Below are 18,238 nucleotides of genomic sequence, written 5' to 3'. Positions count from 1 at the left end.
TCTATGATATAACTCCGATATATTTTGTACTATAACCACGGTTCTGTAGAGATTTGTAGAGTGTATGGGCTATATTATCATTTATCTTTTAAAAAGGTATTGGTTAAATGCAGTCATATATTATTTTAAAAATAATGATAGTATATACATTATAATATTATATACATTATTACATAAATGATTAAACGGGTTGAAGTATTGTTAATTGTGATTATGTTGTTAAACAATTTACAATTACCTATCATTAGCCAATAATTGGCAAGTGTTTATAACTCATAAATTATGACCAGGTCAAAATTTAACGACTAGCATAACATTTTGTTTCTAACAGAAACAGTGAGAAGTTAGAAATCCACTAGAATCCAAATGCTGTAATTTTATTTGTAATGTAAAAATAATTTTTATTTATTAACTTGACTTTCCATATGGTATTTTATGATTTATATCACCAACCTCGACTTCAAAGAAGATGTTAATATTTGACCAAAAATATTTTTATATTATAGACAGAGTAAGTAAGTTTAATATTTAGGAGACTTATAGCTATTACTAAATAGACTTTTTAGCTATAAATTTAGACGGATAAATTAAATTTTAAATTTTATAATAAATTATATTATTAACATTTAACATAGTGTAAAACTTGGGTATTTAAAAAATATAATTCACTGTGACAGCTAGGTATAATATCTTAATTGACATTATAATACATTTTATTAAATAATTGATAAGCTTGAATCAGTCATGAATTGCTATTTATATTTTTTATATTTATATTTTGTTTGATTTTGATGTTATAAATGGCTTTTCGTCACCTGCCTAGAAATATTAAAATATTTTTAATTGCTTTTCCAATTACCTGTAAAAATACTCATAACTTAGATTTAATTTGTGTACCTAATTTTTCTCGAATTCTAAACCTAGATTATTTACTTAAACATAAATTATTATAATCAATTAATTATTATGAATAAATTAACGTAGAGACATTAGTTGTTTTGTTTTATCATTTGTTTATTTTTTTATTTTTTTATTTCTATATTTTAACTTTATTATATATACATTGATTAAGTGTGTTTTTTGTATTACAGATAATGTAACATTATTTACTGACCATTGTGAAGAAAACCATGAAGTCCAAGTAATATGATTTCCACTTCAGCCGATTGATCTAGTTAATATAAACAATTTTATATTAATTTTAATATTTGATGAATTGTGACATTTTGACTTTTAAAAGTTATTTATACCTCCAATTTCTGGTTCAACAACCCCGACAGTTTCTTCAACAGCTTCCTTAACCATTCCGTCAAGTATTTCTTGAATAAAATAGTAAATATTATAGTATATTATTTATTGTATATAAAATAATATTATATTATATTTATAAAGAATGTAATTTATCGATCAAGTGCTAAACAACAACATGTCTTTTTTAAACAGAATATACACCCTCCAAGGACAAAATCAATTTTTATATTTAAATTAATAATTATTACCAAATGCATTGAGATTGTCAGCAACACGTGGAATAAGACCTGCCGGACCTGGCCTCTCAAGCATTTGACGTCCACGACCTCTGGCCCTTCTAACACCACGAAGACGCACTGGCGTTTCAACAACCCTGGCGGTTTCTTCTACAGCTTGTTGAAGAACAACTTCTTCGACCATTTCTTGGATAAAATAGTAAATATTATAGTATATTATTTATTGTGTATAAAATAATATTATATTATATTTATAAAGAATGTAATTTATCGATCAAGTGCTAAACAACAACTTGTCTTTTTTAAACAGAATATACACTCCAAGGACAAAATCAACTTTTATATTTAAATGAATAATTATTACCAAATGCATTGAGATTGTCAGCAACACGTGGAATAAGACCTGCCGGACCTGGCCTCTCTAGCATTTGACGCCCACGACCTCTGGGTCTTCTAACACCACGGACATGCATTGGCGGAGCTGGTAGTCGAGGTTGAATGTTCAGCCTTAAATCTTGAACATCCAGATCTCTTATGATTTCTGTAGGTAAACCAATCATTATGTAATTTAGTTTGAAAACATGAATATAATTTATCGTATTACCATTAGGTAATGGGCCTATTTCTCAATCCAAATAGCCTCTCGCTGAGTAAGCTACTCGCCTTAGGTAGGCCAGTAAGTCATATCTGCCACTACGCAAGCTGTTCAAAGCATCAGCCAAAATCCGATTGTTGACATCTCTGGATGTAACAATAGATCTTCGAACCTAGATTTACATATTACACATCATAAAAGTATTATCAAGTTGTAACAAGCAAAATAAATTATCTTACTTTTTGACCGCTAATGATCTGCCAAGTTTCCCTTCTCACTCTGGCTTCAACAGAACGCAATCAATCTACAAATAATTGGTACAGAATCATTTTAATTGTTATAATGTTTACATGTTTAATATCTGTTATTTAATTAAGATTTTACCGTAGAAAGTCCATACAGGCGGGTGGCGACCAATAGTTGACCCTAACATGCTATGGAAGCTACGTAATTATTTGTTCGTATATTTAATCCATAAACTGTAAATCCTTCTGGACGGATGATGTTTATCCAATAGTTACAAACATAGTTCAAAAATTCAGCCACAAGGTCTAATATGCCCATTCGTGTAGCAAGGTTTGTTATTGCCAAAAATCCTCCCAGAATATAAAATTCTTCAGGAAATTCTGGGACTTGCTGGGCTGGCAAATGTGGTAGAGCTATGATCTATTATTAAAAACATGTAAAAGCAAATTATCATTATAATATCAATTTATATGTCGGTGAAACCTATTTGTGATATAATATTACCATTCTCACAATTGTAGCAACATCATGATTGCTCATAGTTAATCTGGACATATTGTGTGTCTGAATGAATCGTGCAATGCTCTATGGACAATAATTTATGTTAAAATAAAGTCTGACAGTCTAAAGATCACATTATTAAGTGTTTGAATATGTTACATGCAGTTAAAATAAAAGGATAAGGATATTACATTATTTTTTTATTCAGGATTGAATACATTATAACAGATGTCAAATTAGTACCTGACTATAATGAAACCAGCAACCGACCATCTGACATTCAGGAATTACCCTTTAAACAGCGTTGCGCATGGCTGTTTCAAAGTCGGCTATAATGGTTATATTTTCCCAGTGAAATATACCCTGAGGAAAATCAATTTTTATGAACTGCCAAAGCCTGATGTATACACTCTCTGTTCGGCGATTTAGGAGAGCATATACCACAGGAACTGACTAAAAATACAATAGTATTTAAAAATATTATAAACAAATGTAATATTAACAGTCAACAGATCACTTACGATATTATCCAAGACTACATGAATTGTTACTAACTGTTGAACATCCCCAGGAGTTCTTGGTATGACTCCAAAAGTCCCATCAACAGCTAGCACTTTTGATCCATAAATATATGGTTTGAACCACTGTAAAAATTGTAAGTTTACAAATAACAATCCTCCAAAAGTAATCTCTCCGTTTTCTATGTATTCCAAATTGCCATTAAAAAATGGAGCTTCGTCATCGATACAATACAATAACTGATTTCGCCATGTCATCGATTGTATTGTGTCTCCCATGGCTCTCAGGTTCTCAGGAATAGGCGGACTGGAGTGACGACGGACATAGCGTATAACTCTTAGTGCTTGTTCAGTTTGTACCTCCATAGCTGCATTCGGAAATCTAAAAACAGAAAAAAATAGCTAGTATTTAGTATGTATTCACAGTTATAAATTAAATTTTTAAACATAAATATTATAAAATATAAGTCTACATTCTAGCTTGCTCTTCGAAGATTGTTCTAGCCGATGTTCCCTCTGCTGAACCCCGTTGCCTCAGCGTTTCCAAGAATGCGCCAATTTCAATATCATGCCCTTGGTGATGATTGTGTTGATGATACACCACAATTGGTGCATTATCTGGCTGTAACGACATTGAAGCTGTTGATCTACACCCTTGTTCATAACGTGAGCATCGAAGCTGTCTATATAATTTTATTTTATTTTTATTAATAGTTCTAATTATTTATTTTATTGCAGATATATCATATTCTTTTAGTACTTACCGTCGATTTGTTGATACACGGTTTTGAACATACGTATATCCTCGTGCCTCAGCATATGCCATGGTTCCTCTGATCCCTGGAATTCTTCTAGATGAAGCCCATTCCTTATAAAATGCGGTGTCTTCGTTACTACCGATTGGTGACCTCGACCTCGATCTTTCATTACGTTCATCTAAGTTGAATTTTACAATTTAATTAATGTAAAAAAAACTAACCCAATAATGTTTATTTACTCATAAAAATGTATTTTATTTATAATATTATATTGAGTTTTGTTTATTTTTCATTAAAATACCAACTAATATTTATAAAATTTATTTTGGATTTGTATTTAGTAGTTATTATTAATTACCAAGTTCGCAAAAAATATTGTAATTAGATGTGAATTTAATAAAATTTATCAAATTGTAAGCTACATAATGTAACCAGTGCCATATTTAAGCAAGGACAAATAGCACTGGGACCACTCATAAAGAGAGGTCCACCAAGTTCAGGTATTTAGTATTACAATAAATTTTATATCTTTTTATACAGTGGGTTTATAAAGTATAATGGTTTTTAACGACGGCCTTAAAGCTGATACTAATTTTTATTTAAAAAAAAAAAACCGTTTACTTTTTAATATGTATATTGTATACCGTAAATTGTATATTGTAAACATTAATTAGACACAGTTAAAGTGTTAAGCGTTCTTGTATACTAAATAATCATATTTTTGACTATAAAATTGTATTCTATGATCCATGATCCAATTACTCATTTACAAGTAACTAATTATATTTACAATTAATTTAAAAATTTATTATGCTTAAATTTTATTTTGGCATTGAAAAAAATAGAAATGGACAATTTTGGGCCCAAAATTGTAAATTATACTGGGCTTATGAATTGGTAAATCAGGTGCTGAATGTAACTCAATAAAAGCTCAATTTTTTTTATTATTGTAATTATTAAAAAATGAATGAGTGATGTATATGAAATCGGGGAATTATATTTTTATGGACAACAACGTATTTCAAATAAAAAAAAAAATATTTATCTTAATAGGACGTAGACCCATATGTTGTCTCCGTTTTACACACGTGCGACATAGCAAATTTTCGTTCACCAGTTTCAATATTGTGCTGTTAATTTTGAATTTTATAATTTGTGAAACTGGTGAACGAACATTTGCCATGTCCCATGTGTGTAAGATGGATACAACACAACGGGTACTACATCTTTTAAGGTGTCGCTACACCAGTATTTGGTTTCTCTGTCTATCTCCCACATAATATATAGATATATAGAATATAAAGATACTCCGTATTTCCATGATTACGACTCATTGGTTCAGTTTAAGACAAAAGCACGTATTATATATTTTATAAAGAAGAGTATTTCCTATGCATTGACCGGATATATTTTTAATACTTAAAATTTTGAATAAATTATTAATGGTTAAAAATAATCGAAATTATTTTAAATTCAAACATGCTTATATAGTAATAAAAAATGTAAATATTAAAAATCTATCGGGTCAATGCACGGGAAATACTCTTCTTTATAAAATATGTAATAGGCATTAGGTGATTTTACCCTAAACTGAACTAGAGTCATAATCGTGGAAATACGGAGTATCTTTGTCCCTACCTATATATATTATTTGGGACATAGACAGAGAAAACAAATGCTGGTGTAGCAACCGGCCCTTAAAAAAAATAATTTACATTACACTTTTTAGAAATTAATTTATAGTTATATCAGTTACGGTCACATATTTTTGGCTATTGCCTACATCTGTCTCTTACCTGTCATACTGGAAATTTATGGAAAATGATTTAAAAAAAAAAAAAAAAAAATTAAACAAATATTGAAAGAAAATTAAAATTACTAAACACAAGTAATATAAGTTAATATACGTTAATATATACGTTTGCATAGACTGAACAAATCAAACTTCAACTAAGACGAATGACTCTGAAATGACGGAGTATAGATGGTTTTAGGTGACTCTAAATATTAACAAATTTATTTCTCCCCCTTAATCTACTAATAATCTAAGGGCTAAGCCCCAATAATATTTCTATACGATTGTCACTCAAAATGTCTTCTCGATAATCTGAAAATAATGGATTATTAATCTGTATAGATTATGATTACTAGGTAGGTATCTTGAATTATCCATATCGATGTGACGTCGTTACATTAAAGTTTTCTCCTAAAACGATCTAAAATTCAATTAAATTCGTAGTTTTAGATTTCGTAGATTTTTAATATGATTTACTACTATAATAAGACGTTATGTACTATTATGTCCTATTATATATAAATTAATTTCTTAATTTTAATTATCTGAATATAATTACGTGAGCAACATATTATCTGAAAAAAAAATATCATAAAATCTTATAAAAGCTAAGATTTGAAAATTTAATATTTTAATAGGCATAAGTTTCGTCATTCATTCCAAAAGATGTAAGAAATTAATTAGCACAATTATTTTTTTTATCGATATTTTATTTCAAATTAGCACAAATTTTGCTTAAAACAAAGTTTTGTAATTAATCGTTCAATATTTTAATTAGGTAATACATTTTGAACAATTATATTATCTAGGTATTCTATAAATTGTTAAAAATCGTTGAACATGCGTCAGTCATCAATACAACAAAACAATTGAAAATATAAAATACAAGTAAAATAAAGTTTTATATTTGAATTCTCCATACTATAAAACGTATATTTAATATTTATATCACTATACTATGTTTTACTACATCCATGATATATATGTATAAATTCTTTCAGTGCTGAACCCTGATCATAATCAAACATTGTAGTACCTAATATTATAATAAACGCATAGTTTTTGAAAAAAAAAATTATACCATACACCATATAACCATCATGCTATACTATATAGCAATATTATAACTAATAATATAATTATTACTATATTATATTTCCATTTATTATTATTTATTAATACTAATATTAAATTTATAATCAATATGATATTACTATTGAGTATTGGCAACATAAATCTATTTATTTAGTAAATAAGTATTAGTATTAGTATTTATTTATTAAAACATCTTTAACTGTCTCACTCTCACTGATTACTATGATAAAATATAGATATATATATAACCTATAGGTTATAGGTAATTAATATACCATTGACTGACAAACTACAGTTTAATATAAAAATAGGCAGTGATTAATATAGCCTTATTCCTTTTACCGTAATAGTATAATATCGGATTAATTGTATTCGTAACATTTTACATTCGGAGTAATATGATCGGAACATTATTATATCGTGACAGTAGATTATCGTAGCAATAGTAGCAACCCCTATTTCAACACATAAATTCAGGGTGCGAAATTTCAAAACTTGTCACAGCGCATTTTTATCATCCGAAATCAAATATCAGATGTATGATAAGAACTTATTTACACTATAAAGGCAATAATACAATTATTAAAATGATGGTTGGAATTTCTCCAGATGGTTTGATTACTTTTTTAAGCTCCTCAGTGTATGGCGGAAGAGCGAGTGATAAATTTATTTTTGTCGACAGTGGAATTTTGGACAAATGCACAGAAGGAGATGCTATCATGGTCGATAAAGGTTTCTTAATTGAACAGGAATGTACTGAAAGTGGTGTAAAGTTATTTATACCACCATTTTTTGGTAAAAAAAAAACTGCCAAGTACAAAGATGGTATTGAAAATGCAGAAATAGCCAGAGCTCGAGTGCATATAGAAAAAGCATTCCAAAGAATAAAAATTTTTTAAATCTTACAACAAAAAGTACTTTGGTCGTATTTGCCTATTATTGATAAAATTACTACAGTTATCTGCAGCTGCCTAAGTTGCAAATCAGTTGAGTTAATTGCGAATCGGAATACGCAACTGCACTATAAAAGGTATGTAAACGTTCTTTTTTAGTTTAGTATTTTTGCTATTATTATTATCATTCAATATAGGCGTGTGCATGAGAACCTCCTGATGTTTTACTAAGTAATAATTAGTAATTACCAAACGTCAGGTCTGTTTTAACTAGTCTGCTTTGATCTACTGTAACTAAATAAAATTTTATTTTTTGTAAATAATTCATAATTGTGATAAAATAAAAATAAAAATACTATTTACACGTGTTATTACATATTATATTGTATAGTGTTACATTAGGTAGGTATAGGTATAATATTTTACACAATAAAATTATAACGACCAATTAGTTTTAAATCTACTAGGTACATAGGATAAATATATTAACGAATATATAATAGATTATTTTCTAAATTTTTTACACAATTAAAATAGTAAATATTATAGCAGGGTTGTAGTGGACTAACATTTTGCAGGGTATCCCGTACCACCACACCGCTTATTGAAACTTTAAATGCCTACAACTCAAAAACTACTTATTCAAAAAATGATTTTCATGCAATGATGAACTCCAAAAATATAAAATATATATTTTTTTTTTTAGAAAAAGGTTGTTCTATATCAACTGAAAATTATGAAAACTATGTATAATAGAAATATTTTGAAAAAATGCAATACTTTCTGAAGTACCTAATGAGTGTTGTTTGGTAAAAGAATTACCTGTACCTATAATGATATTATATTATTCAACAAAATATTTTTGATACATTATTTTCTGATACTTTTATAATTTTTTTTTTTTTTTTAATAATTATACCTACTATAAATATTTGCTATTTTATACAATCTTAAAATAATATATTTGAATATGAAATTCAACCATTTTGAAGGTACCTATCTGTATTAGTCTTGGTATAAAAATATAAATTGGTAAATAACATTAATAACAATAGCTTTTACTATTTACTATAGATGATGTTTTATTTTAATATATAATCCACATATATATATTCATTACCTATATAGGTAGGTATTATATTATAATATAGAATTAGTATTTGGTACTTATTTAGCCTATTATCTACCTATTTAGATATATTTTTAATACCATCAAATTAAAAATGTATATAATAAATACTACATATAGGTATTTAATATGATTAAAATATATTTATATATTAGGTTATTAGGTACATAGTTGTTTATTTATTCTGATTTTTCTAGAAAATTGATAATAATATTGAAATTATTACAATGACGAGTGAAAGAACAAAGAGGAGGAGAGTTAGAGAAGAATTAGACTCTGTATTCAACATTGAGGTTAATGATTTTAATTTGCAAAAGTATAACCAGTGTAAATTAAAAGAAGTATCTGATAATATTTGTAGTAATAAACCCAAAAAAGAATATTTTTATAGTCCAGAGTTGACTTCTGCAAATTACTTGACTGATGATAATTGTTTCAATTCTGAATTTATATTTTCAAAAGTAATAGTTCTACTACATTGTTAATTATATTAATAATTCTTCGTTTTTAATTTTCTTACAAATTATTTTTTAGTTTTCTGAGAGCAATGAATATGATCTACCTACTCATGAACCAATTAGTATATGTGATGAGTTTCAAAATGATTTAGTTATTTGGGCAACACAATTTAATATACCTCATAATGCATTTGATGGATTATTGATAATTTTGAAAAAAGTTCCAACATTATCAAAACTCCCTAAAGATTCTCGTACTATATTAAAAACTAAAAAAACTAATGTGACACATGCTTTATCAATAATAAGTCCTGGTTTATACTATCATTTTGGTTTAAGTTCATCCATTCAAGATCATTTTAAATTTTATTCAACTAATAATATTGAGGTGATAAAAATAGTAATCGGAATTGATGGCTTGCCAATCTCTAAGAGCAGTTCTAGTCAGCTATGGCCAATTTTAGCCTATATACGGCCATTTAAAAACTCTGTTTTCCCAATTGGAATTTACTGGGGCAATGAAAAGCTTACAAATTCTAATTTATACTTAGAACAATTTGTTATAGAAGCAAAAGAATTATTGGAAAATGGTATTAATGTAAATGGAGTAATTTTAAAAGTAATCATAGATGGATTTTCTTTAGACGCACCTGCTAAAGCATTTGTGCTAAAAATTAAAGGGCATTCTGGTTATGACTCTTGTTCTCGATGTTTAAAAGAAGGAGAATATTTGAAAAACCGATCATGTTTCCCATATTCAGCCAGTAGTGAAATCAAGCGTACTCATAATGACTATGTAACAAAAAGATACGAAGAACATCATGTAGGATCTACACTATCCATATTATCAGATTTACCTGGTATAGATATCGTTAACATATTTGCATTAGATTATATGCATCTCGTTTGCCTTGGTATTATGAAAAAGTTGATTCAATTATGGATTCATAAAGGACCATTAAATGTTCGGATACCAAATTTAATACAAAAAAAAATATCAGATCATTTTTTATCATTAAAGCTAAATATACCTTGTGATTTTTCTCGTAAGCCTAGAGCTTTAAATGAATTACCAAGATTTAAAGCCACTGAACTACGTCAAATACTGCTGTATACAGGACAAATTGTTTTTAAAGATAATATAAGTAATGAATGTTATAAGCACTTTATGGCCCTAAATATAGCTATGACAATACTGTTGAATGACAATATGCAAGAGAAATATATTGATTATGCTAGAGGTTTACTTAAATATTTTGTTCAACAATTTGAAACATTATATGGAAGACATTTCATTTCTCACAATGTGCATAGCCTTCTTCATATTTCTGATGATTATCTTAACTTTGGCTCCCTCGACAACATAAGTGCTTTTCCATTCGAAAACTACATGAAGTCTCTTAAAAAAATGATAAGACAACATGATAAACCTCTCCAACAAATTATCAAAAGATATTATGAACAAAAAAATGTTAATACTCATAAAGATAAAAGTATAAAAATTGTTTTTAAAAATGAGCATACCCAAGGACCTTTATTGAATAACTTAACAGAACCACAATATAAAGTTGTCCATTTACAAAATACAATTTTAAAAACAAGAAGTATAGCTGATCGTTTTATATTAACTAAAGATAATGATATAATGGAAATATTAAACATAGCTCATACTAAGATTAATAATGAAGTAGTTCTAGTAGGAAAAGTTTTTCTAACTAAACTACCATTTTATGAAAAACCATTAAGTTCTATTATTTTTGATATTTATATTGTTGACAACTTATCTACCGAGTTAAGTTGGGTTCCTCTTAAGAATTTAAAAAAAAAAGTTATGATCTTAGACAAAAACAGTCAAAAAATTGTTATCCCAATTTTACATTCATCTGAATAACAATTGATAATAATCAATAATAAATGATTTGTATTATACTTGTACATAATATAACTTATATATTAATTAAACAATACTGTATTTTATTCATATTATTTTATTTGGTAACTGTATATATATACTAATACTTCATCCAAACATTAAATATCTATTATAATGTAAGTTTTTTTTTACAGAATCATACCTGTATATTATAAGTATATTATATATTGTGGTTAGTGTGAGACATATTGTAAATATGACCTATCACATTGTTTAATTCATAAAAGAAAACTCAGTAGAAGCTGTTCCATCACACTGGTTGTCAAGTGATGGAAAAACACGTGCTTGGCCTAAAAGGCATTTAGATCCAATCAGGCAAATTGAGAAAAAAAAACAACCTAATACTCTTGAATACACCGGGTTTCAAATTCGTATCTTAGCTAAATCTATTTGTAAGTACACATATTTCATTAATAACAATTATTACCTATACAATTATTACTAATAAACTATTCATATTATTGTTAGTTATTTTAATATCTACTATAATAAGTATTACCAAAAATCGTAATAAAAAAATATTTTTTGTTTTATTAAAAAAACTTTTAGCAAGTTTAAAAAAAGCCAAAGCTAAAGCTGAAGTAGCAACTTTTACATCAGACTTATCTTCAATTGAAGAAGATAAAGAAACAAGGAATATTCGATGTAAAAAAATTGATGATGATTATATAAACGATGGTGATTCTTTTTCTTTAAAAAAAAAAACCTAAAAAACATTTTAAAACAATTCAAGATAAAATTCTAAGCCCACCCAAGTTTATTGAAACAGGTAACATAGTAAATAAAATGGCTGCATTTTTTTTTTTTAATGATACTATATTAATAATCATTTCAGATATTGATGAAGATACTGGTTCAGATTCTGATACTATGTTAATTTCAAACATTAAAAGTAAGCAATAAATTAGATTTTGTTAATTTAATATAATTATGTTTTAAAATATACAATCATTCTAATATTTTGTTAACAGGCAAAAAAAAGTCTCCATTAAAATATTTCCAAAACAAAACCAGTATAAATATATCTGAAGATAACAAAAGATCATCTACTGAATCTTATTTACCTCTTAGAAGTAAATATTGTATAAACTAATAATAAAGATAACGTAGCTATTTAAATTTTTAAAATATACCTATTTCTTATTATGTATATATTTTATTTTAATAGGTTCATTAATTTCAAAAAATAAGCCTTTAGTATCTACAAGTGCTATCTTAATCTCACCATCTGGAAAATGGGATGTGGACGATATTGACATACCAAATTCCAATAAAATTATAAAAAGAAAGTTGGATTTTGGGTCAACTTTAATTCCTTCCAAATCTACACAAATCAATACAGACATTTATCATGACAACATTAATATTGATAATAATTCAATCCATTACAGTAAAATATTATTTTTATTATTATGATAACTAGGTAGATTTTATTATTTATTAATATTTACTATCTAAATAATCAGTATACATGATTTAATTTAAATTGATTAACTATAACATCAATACGTATTGTAGGTATTTGCTTAGTGTTATAGTTACAATTTTAATATATATATTTTTTAATATATATATATATATATATATATATATATATTATTTTAATAGCAGATGGCATGGATAATATAAATGTTGATTTAAAAAGTGATTGCCTAGAAAAGTTTAATGTTGAAGATAAACATTTGGACAATACACCAACTCATTTTAGTACACCGTCATCATCTGTATCAATTTCAAATAGCTCAAAAGTCCAAGCTGGTAATAATATATTGAATAAACCATATCTATTAAATTTGTAATAAAAGCATTTTCTTTTTTTCAGAAATGCTTAATATTTTAAAAAGCTTGACTCGTTCTGTGACAAATATTAAATATGATGTAAAAAATATTACAACTAAAATTGACCGGCTACATAATGTTTTAGGTGACCTGCAAAAAAACCAAAATAGTTCATCTACAAAAAATAATTATTGTCCTGTTGATGAAAGTATTTACAAATTTCCTTTAATAAATCTTGAAGAACTAAACATTTTTGAAGAAAAAATAGTGGACAATGATTTTCGACAAAAAATAGTAATTATAATTCAGTTAAAAATAAACCTATCAATATATTATATCTTCAATATTTATTACATAAATTTAATAATTTATTTTGCAGGTACATTACTTAAGTAGACTATCACGTGATAGTGTCTCAGATATGACACGCCAAATAATGTCAAAGATGTTTCACAATAATTTGCTATCAAAGTTTTCTTATGCAGGACAGAAGCATAAAATGGTGTTTGCTACTCTACATTCCTGTTCCATCATATATGGTAAGATATTTTTAGTATACTAAATACTGTTTATAATATTAGGTTATATAAACTGCCTACTTTAATAAAATAAAATGTACTTAATATTTTAGAAACTATAAGAAGTGTACAAAAACATCGAAACTGCATGGACCAAGAGGTATTAAAACCCATGAAGTTTTTCATGGCAAATGCTAAGTTCCGAGAAGAAAAGAAACAAAAACAAAAAAACCCTTTTTAATATTATTATTGTTCATGTATATATATTATTACTATTATATTACTATTATATGTTATTATTATATTATTATTATTAATAATATTTTATTATATTATATATTTAAGTTTTGGTTTATTTAATAAGAGGATATTGTCATCAGCTAAGCTGATATAAACTATATAGGTACTATAGTATATAAATTATAAAAGTAAAATTGCTAATTACTTGCTATACTAAAATTTAAAGTTTTTATTATAGTTCTAACTGTTAATTATTATTCCTAACTTATTTGTATTCAAAATTGTTATTGTTATGTAAATTACAGCAAAAAATTAACTCCTGTTATGGTTTTACATTGACGCCTTCCAGTGCCGGATCTTGTATATTTTTTACCCGGGACAAAGTATAAAATTATAGAGCCCTCTCCCTTAGTTATGCCCACAATTTGGCGCTCCCCATCCAAAACTTTGGGGCAAGTGCCCCGGTTTGTCCCCCCCTAAATCTGCCCCTGACGCCTTCAAGGTTTCAAAAACAGCCCAAATCCTTTTTTTTTAAATATAATATTATGCACCATAATAAAGGTGAAATTAATAATTGCATTTTTAGAAGTCATCTTTAAAATGAATACAAAATATTATCATATATTTTGAAAATATCGTTAACAATATATTTTAAAAATTTAATTATGCAAATATTTTAAAAATATTTCAAAAGATATTTTGAAAACGAAACAAAAATATTTTGAAGACTATTTTTTTCGGCCAAAAAATATTTTCTAATTATTTTTAAAATATATGTTGATCATTAAACGATGTTTTATAAATATTCATTGTTTTCTGAAAAATATCGATAAAAAATTATTTATTCGGTAGAAAAGCTTGAAAATTTAATACAATGCTTCTAACACATTGTAACAATAGCAGTAGAAAAATAAAATAAATTCATGGTCAAAATTTTTTTTTTTACAAGCATTCAAAGTTTTAATTTTGACACCATGTAAAAATCACGAAAATCACGAAAATGCGCAAATTATTTCAAACTAGAAATTCATAAAAAATTTTCTTTTTAAATTTTTGATTTGAAAATTTTTAATAATCTATAATATATCCTAGACAGATAGCGAATTGTACGCGGTCGCGTCAACGCGTCGTACAGTCACGAAACGCTTAGGTAATTAAAAAATATTTATTTACCGGACGGAAATTACAAATTCATTTTTGTACGCGTATATTTTTCCGGGTGGAATTTACCATAGATCTAATTTTAGATTCTGACCGAAGCGATGAATGTATTGATTTTACATTGATGTGTGTGTGTTTTATTTTTGTGTCTTTGTACATAACTAGTCGAAATAATGCTTCAATTTCAAACTTTGAGAGTAGTTTTCCGATGTAAAAGTGAATAATGAATATCCTTGGTGCATTATACAGGTCAAAAGTTAACATTTTCCTACAGTTTTCAAAAAAATCGAGAAAAACAAAAAAAAAAATGACAGAAAAACGGGAATTTTTACTCAAATTTCGACCAAATCGATTTTTTTATATGGTTGTAATTCAAAAACTAATCACTATAAATACTTGAAATTTTCACAAAATGTTTATGTTAGTGATATATATATATATATATATATATATATATATATATATACAGTTTAATTTTCAAAAATGTTTGACTTTTTTTGAGTTATTTATAGACCACTGAAATTTTCAATTTTTATTGAAGTGTCGGTAAAAAAATTTTAGATGAGAAAAAAAACTTGAAAATTTAATACAAGGTTCCTTATGAGTTGTTTTTATTGTAGCTAAAAAAAATTAAAAATATTTAGTCACAATTTTTTTTTATAAGCGTTTATAGTTCAAATTTTTACGAAATCTGTCGAAAACTCGAAAATCTGTAAGTAATTTTGAAGTTGAAAAATCATAAAATTGTTTGTGTTTATATTGTTTATAACTAAGGATTAAAAATACGACACTAAGTTTTCCATAAGTTTTCTTTCAAGTAGCTATAGAGAAAACTTGAAGCATAATTATAGGAAAAATTTTAAGTGCGTTTGAATTTTAAATTTATACGAAATAGTGTAACGATAAAGATTTATCCTCAAACGAGTTTAAACATTTGTTATTATTCAAAAAGTATAAGTCGTAGATACTTGAAAATTTTACCAGTTATTTAGATTGGCATTTTCTTTACATGATATTTTAATTTTCAAAATATTTTGACTTTTTTTGAGATATTTATAGACAATAACTGAAATGTTCAATTTTTCTGAAAATTGTTTTTGAAGTGTCCATACAATTTTTTTGGCCCTATTAAAATACTTTAAAATTCCTCATAAGTTATTTTCATAGTGATTAAAAAATTATAAGAATACATAGGCACAAGTTTTTTTTATTAGTATTTGAAGTTAAAATATTGACAATAATTCGTCAAACCCGTGATAATATTTGCAAATTATTTTGTAGTTCAAAATTCATAAAAATTTTTGCGTTTATAACTAAGGATTAAAAATACAACACTAAGTTTTCCATAAGTTTTCTTTCAAGTAGCTATAGAGAAAACTCGAAGCATCATTAAAGAAAAAAATTTAAGTGCGTTTGAATTTTAAATTTTTACGAAATAGCGTAACGATAACGATTTATCCTCAAACGAGTTTGATTACATATATTTTAAATACTGTTGTTCATTTATCGGGGGATAAGCTGTTTATAACTTTATGGATAAAATATTAGTGTTGAAATCTGAAATTTATATAAAATTAAAAATTTTAATGAACTTTATAAATTTCAAACATTAAATCAAAAAAAATAAAAGAATCTTGGAAAAATGGGAAAAAAATATTCACTAATATTATGAAAACAATATTACGAAGGCTGAACAAGTGAAGACGATGTCTCTTTACTATGGAGATAACTTATAACCATATTTAATTTTTTAATTTTTTATGTGTTTTCTTTTTTTAAGCTATATTCTCATTTTTTAATTTGCAAGCAAATATTTTTGTTTAACATAACACATACCTAATATGTATTTGATTAATATTTTACTGTGTAATGAATAATCAAACTTTATCAAATTTGTTTGTTCATTTACTTCTTCGATAACTACAAAATATGTTTGAAAAATTAGTAATGTAAATATATGAATGAAGTTTTTAAATTTAAATGTATTATTACAAACATAACTTCTAATAATATGTGTTATTTCATGCATTTTTCTTCAATAATTACAGTTATTGTTACTTATAACTTAAATAATAATCAATGAAATAAAATGCCAAATTCATCAACTAGTTTTCCCTTTCAAAAACTGTAAATTTAAATAATATCGACCTTACATAAAATAAAATACATATTTAATGTCTCAATGGAATCTTGATAACTCAGATCTGTTGGGGGTGAAAAATAAATTTGAGTTTTTGTAAATTCGACTAATGGAGATTTGAGTTATCGTGGTTCCGTTATATATACATAGTTGAGTTATTGTGTTATTAATTTAGAACTTTTGAACCACTTGACCGATTAAGGTAAAAATTATTCTAATAGATTCTTTGAGTTTTGGATTATGTTTATGGCAAATGTGTTAGCTTCTAAATTATAGATATAGGTTATTATAATAAAGATTGGCTATATTTTAAAATGTGTAGTGTTAAAATTATGCAGGCACATATCTTAAGAAGGACTTGAGATGGCTCAAAGAAGGCTAAGCCACGTGACTATTGTAATACTGTGAATGCGTTAGGTACGTATGATGATAATTTAGTGAAAGTAGCTCATATATTTTTTTGTAGAAAGAAATATTAAAATGACAATATTTAATAATATTAATAATTGTATTTAAATTCATGCATCCAAAAAATTTAGAACATGTAAATCATCATTAATACAATATAACATTTTGAATTTTACTCCTTAAATCAAAGGTATTTTAAATTTTCTATGGTTTTATGGCTTTGGCGTTGATGCACAATAGTGTTTATTAATATTTATCGACCGTCATAGGTCATAAAGCACTCCCAGTAGGCAGTAGTGCTTTAATGCTAGAAATGCCTTAATTAATAAAAATAATAATAGTAGTAATGGCTGTATGTAGTAAAATGTTCAATCAAGTTTGAAATCAAGTGACTACACCATAGATAAAGGACTACACGGACTAAGATATTATACAGGACTGGACACCAGAAGAATATTGTGGTTACGAAATGTATTACAACAGGCGGAGTTCGGGGGGGATATTTTTCTTTTAGCATTACTAGCACCGTCTTAGTGGATACTTATGAAATCAGATCATGGTGATAATGTCATATAGTTCCAAAA

At 26.3% G+C, this 18,238-nt stretch overlaps 3 protein-coding genes, 2 long non-coding RNA genes and 1 pseudogene across 6 annotated transcripts; 4 read left to right on the top strand and 2 right to left on the bottom strand.

Moving 5' to 3' along the window:
* Positions 1-174: 174 nt before the first annotated feature.
* Positions 175-1,570, top strand: LOC149060921 (uncharacterized). The gene is made up of 3 exons (XR_016189902.1): positions 175-511; positions 1,092-1,332; positions 1,444-1,570. It is a non-coding gene; the product is annotated as an uncharacterized LOC149060921 (long non-coding RNA).
* On the bottom strand, positions 1,219-2,241 carry LOC149060920 (uncharacterized). Its single transcript, XM_089217887.1, has 4 exons — positions 2,092-2,241; positions 1,852-2,028; positions 1,500-1,673; positions 1,219-1,319 (listed from the first exon to the last, which is right to left on the bottom strand). The coding sequence occupies exons 2-4, from the start codon at positions 1,958-1,960 to the stop codon at positions 1,234-1,236; spliced, it is 369 nt and encodes a 122-aa protein (XP_089074013.1). The 5' UTR covers positions 1,961-2,028; positions 2,092-2,241; the 3' UTR covers positions 1,219-1,233.
* On the bottom strand, positions 2,114-5,908 carry LOC149060919 (uncharacterized; annotated as a pseudogene). Its single transcript, XR_016192466.1, has 9 exons — positions 5,902-5,908; positions 4,112-4,283; positions 3,821-4,030; positions 3,351-3,729; positions 3,073-3,282; positions 2,833-2,913; positions 2,467-2,748; positions 2,322-2,365; positions 2,114-2,254 (listed from the first exon to the last, which is right to left on the bottom strand). The product of XR_016192466.1 is annotated as an uncharacterized LOC149060919 (transcript).
* Positions 5,909-9,244: 3,336 nt separating this feature from the next.
* LOC149060918 (uncharacterized) lies at positions 9,245-11,366 on the top strand. The gene is made up of 2 exons (XM_089230775.1): positions 9,245-9,478; positions 9,552-11,366. The coding sequence occupies exons 1-2, from the start codon at positions 9,245-9,247 to the stop codon at positions 11,364-11,366; spliced, it is 2,049 nt and encodes a 682-aa protein (XP_089086901.1).
* A 189-nt stretch (positions 11,367-11,555) lies between these two features.
* LOC149060917 (uncharacterized) lies at positions 11,556-12,483 on the top strand. Its single transcript, XR_016190253.1, has 4 exons — positions 11,556-11,800; positions 11,958-12,177; positions 12,244-12,300; positions 12,380-12,483. It is a non-coding gene; the product is annotated as an uncharacterized LOC149060917 (long non-coding RNA).
* Positions 12,484-12,642: 159 nt separating this feature from the next.
* On the top strand, positions 12,643-13,978 carry LOC149060916 (uncharacterized). The gene is made up of 5 exons (XM_089216619.1): positions 12,643-12,798; positions 13,017-13,166; positions 13,231-13,481; positions 13,567-13,726; positions 13,819-13,978. The coding sequence occupies exons 2-5, from the start codon at positions 13,025-13,027 to the stop codon at positions 13,944-13,946; spliced, it is 681 nt and encodes a 226-aa protein (XP_089072745.1). The 5' UTR covers positions 12,643-12,798; positions 13,017-13,024; the 3' UTR covers positions 13,947-13,978.
* The last annotated feature ends 4,260 nt before the right edge of the window (positions 13,979-18,238 follow it).

This window comes from Diuraphis noxia, unplaced genomic scaffold (assembly GCF_037042655.1).
Source record: "Diuraphis noxia isolate RWA-SAM2 unplaced genomic scaffold, SU_Dnox_SAM2 contig0001, whole genome shotgun sequence".
NCBI classification, from domain to species: domain Eukaryota; kingdom Metazoa; phylum Arthropoda; class Insecta; order Hemiptera; family Aphididae; genus Diuraphis; species Diuraphis noxia.
The sequence above is the reverse complement of the archived record's forward strand: the minus strand, read 5'-3'. Positions and strand labels throughout refer to the sequence as shown.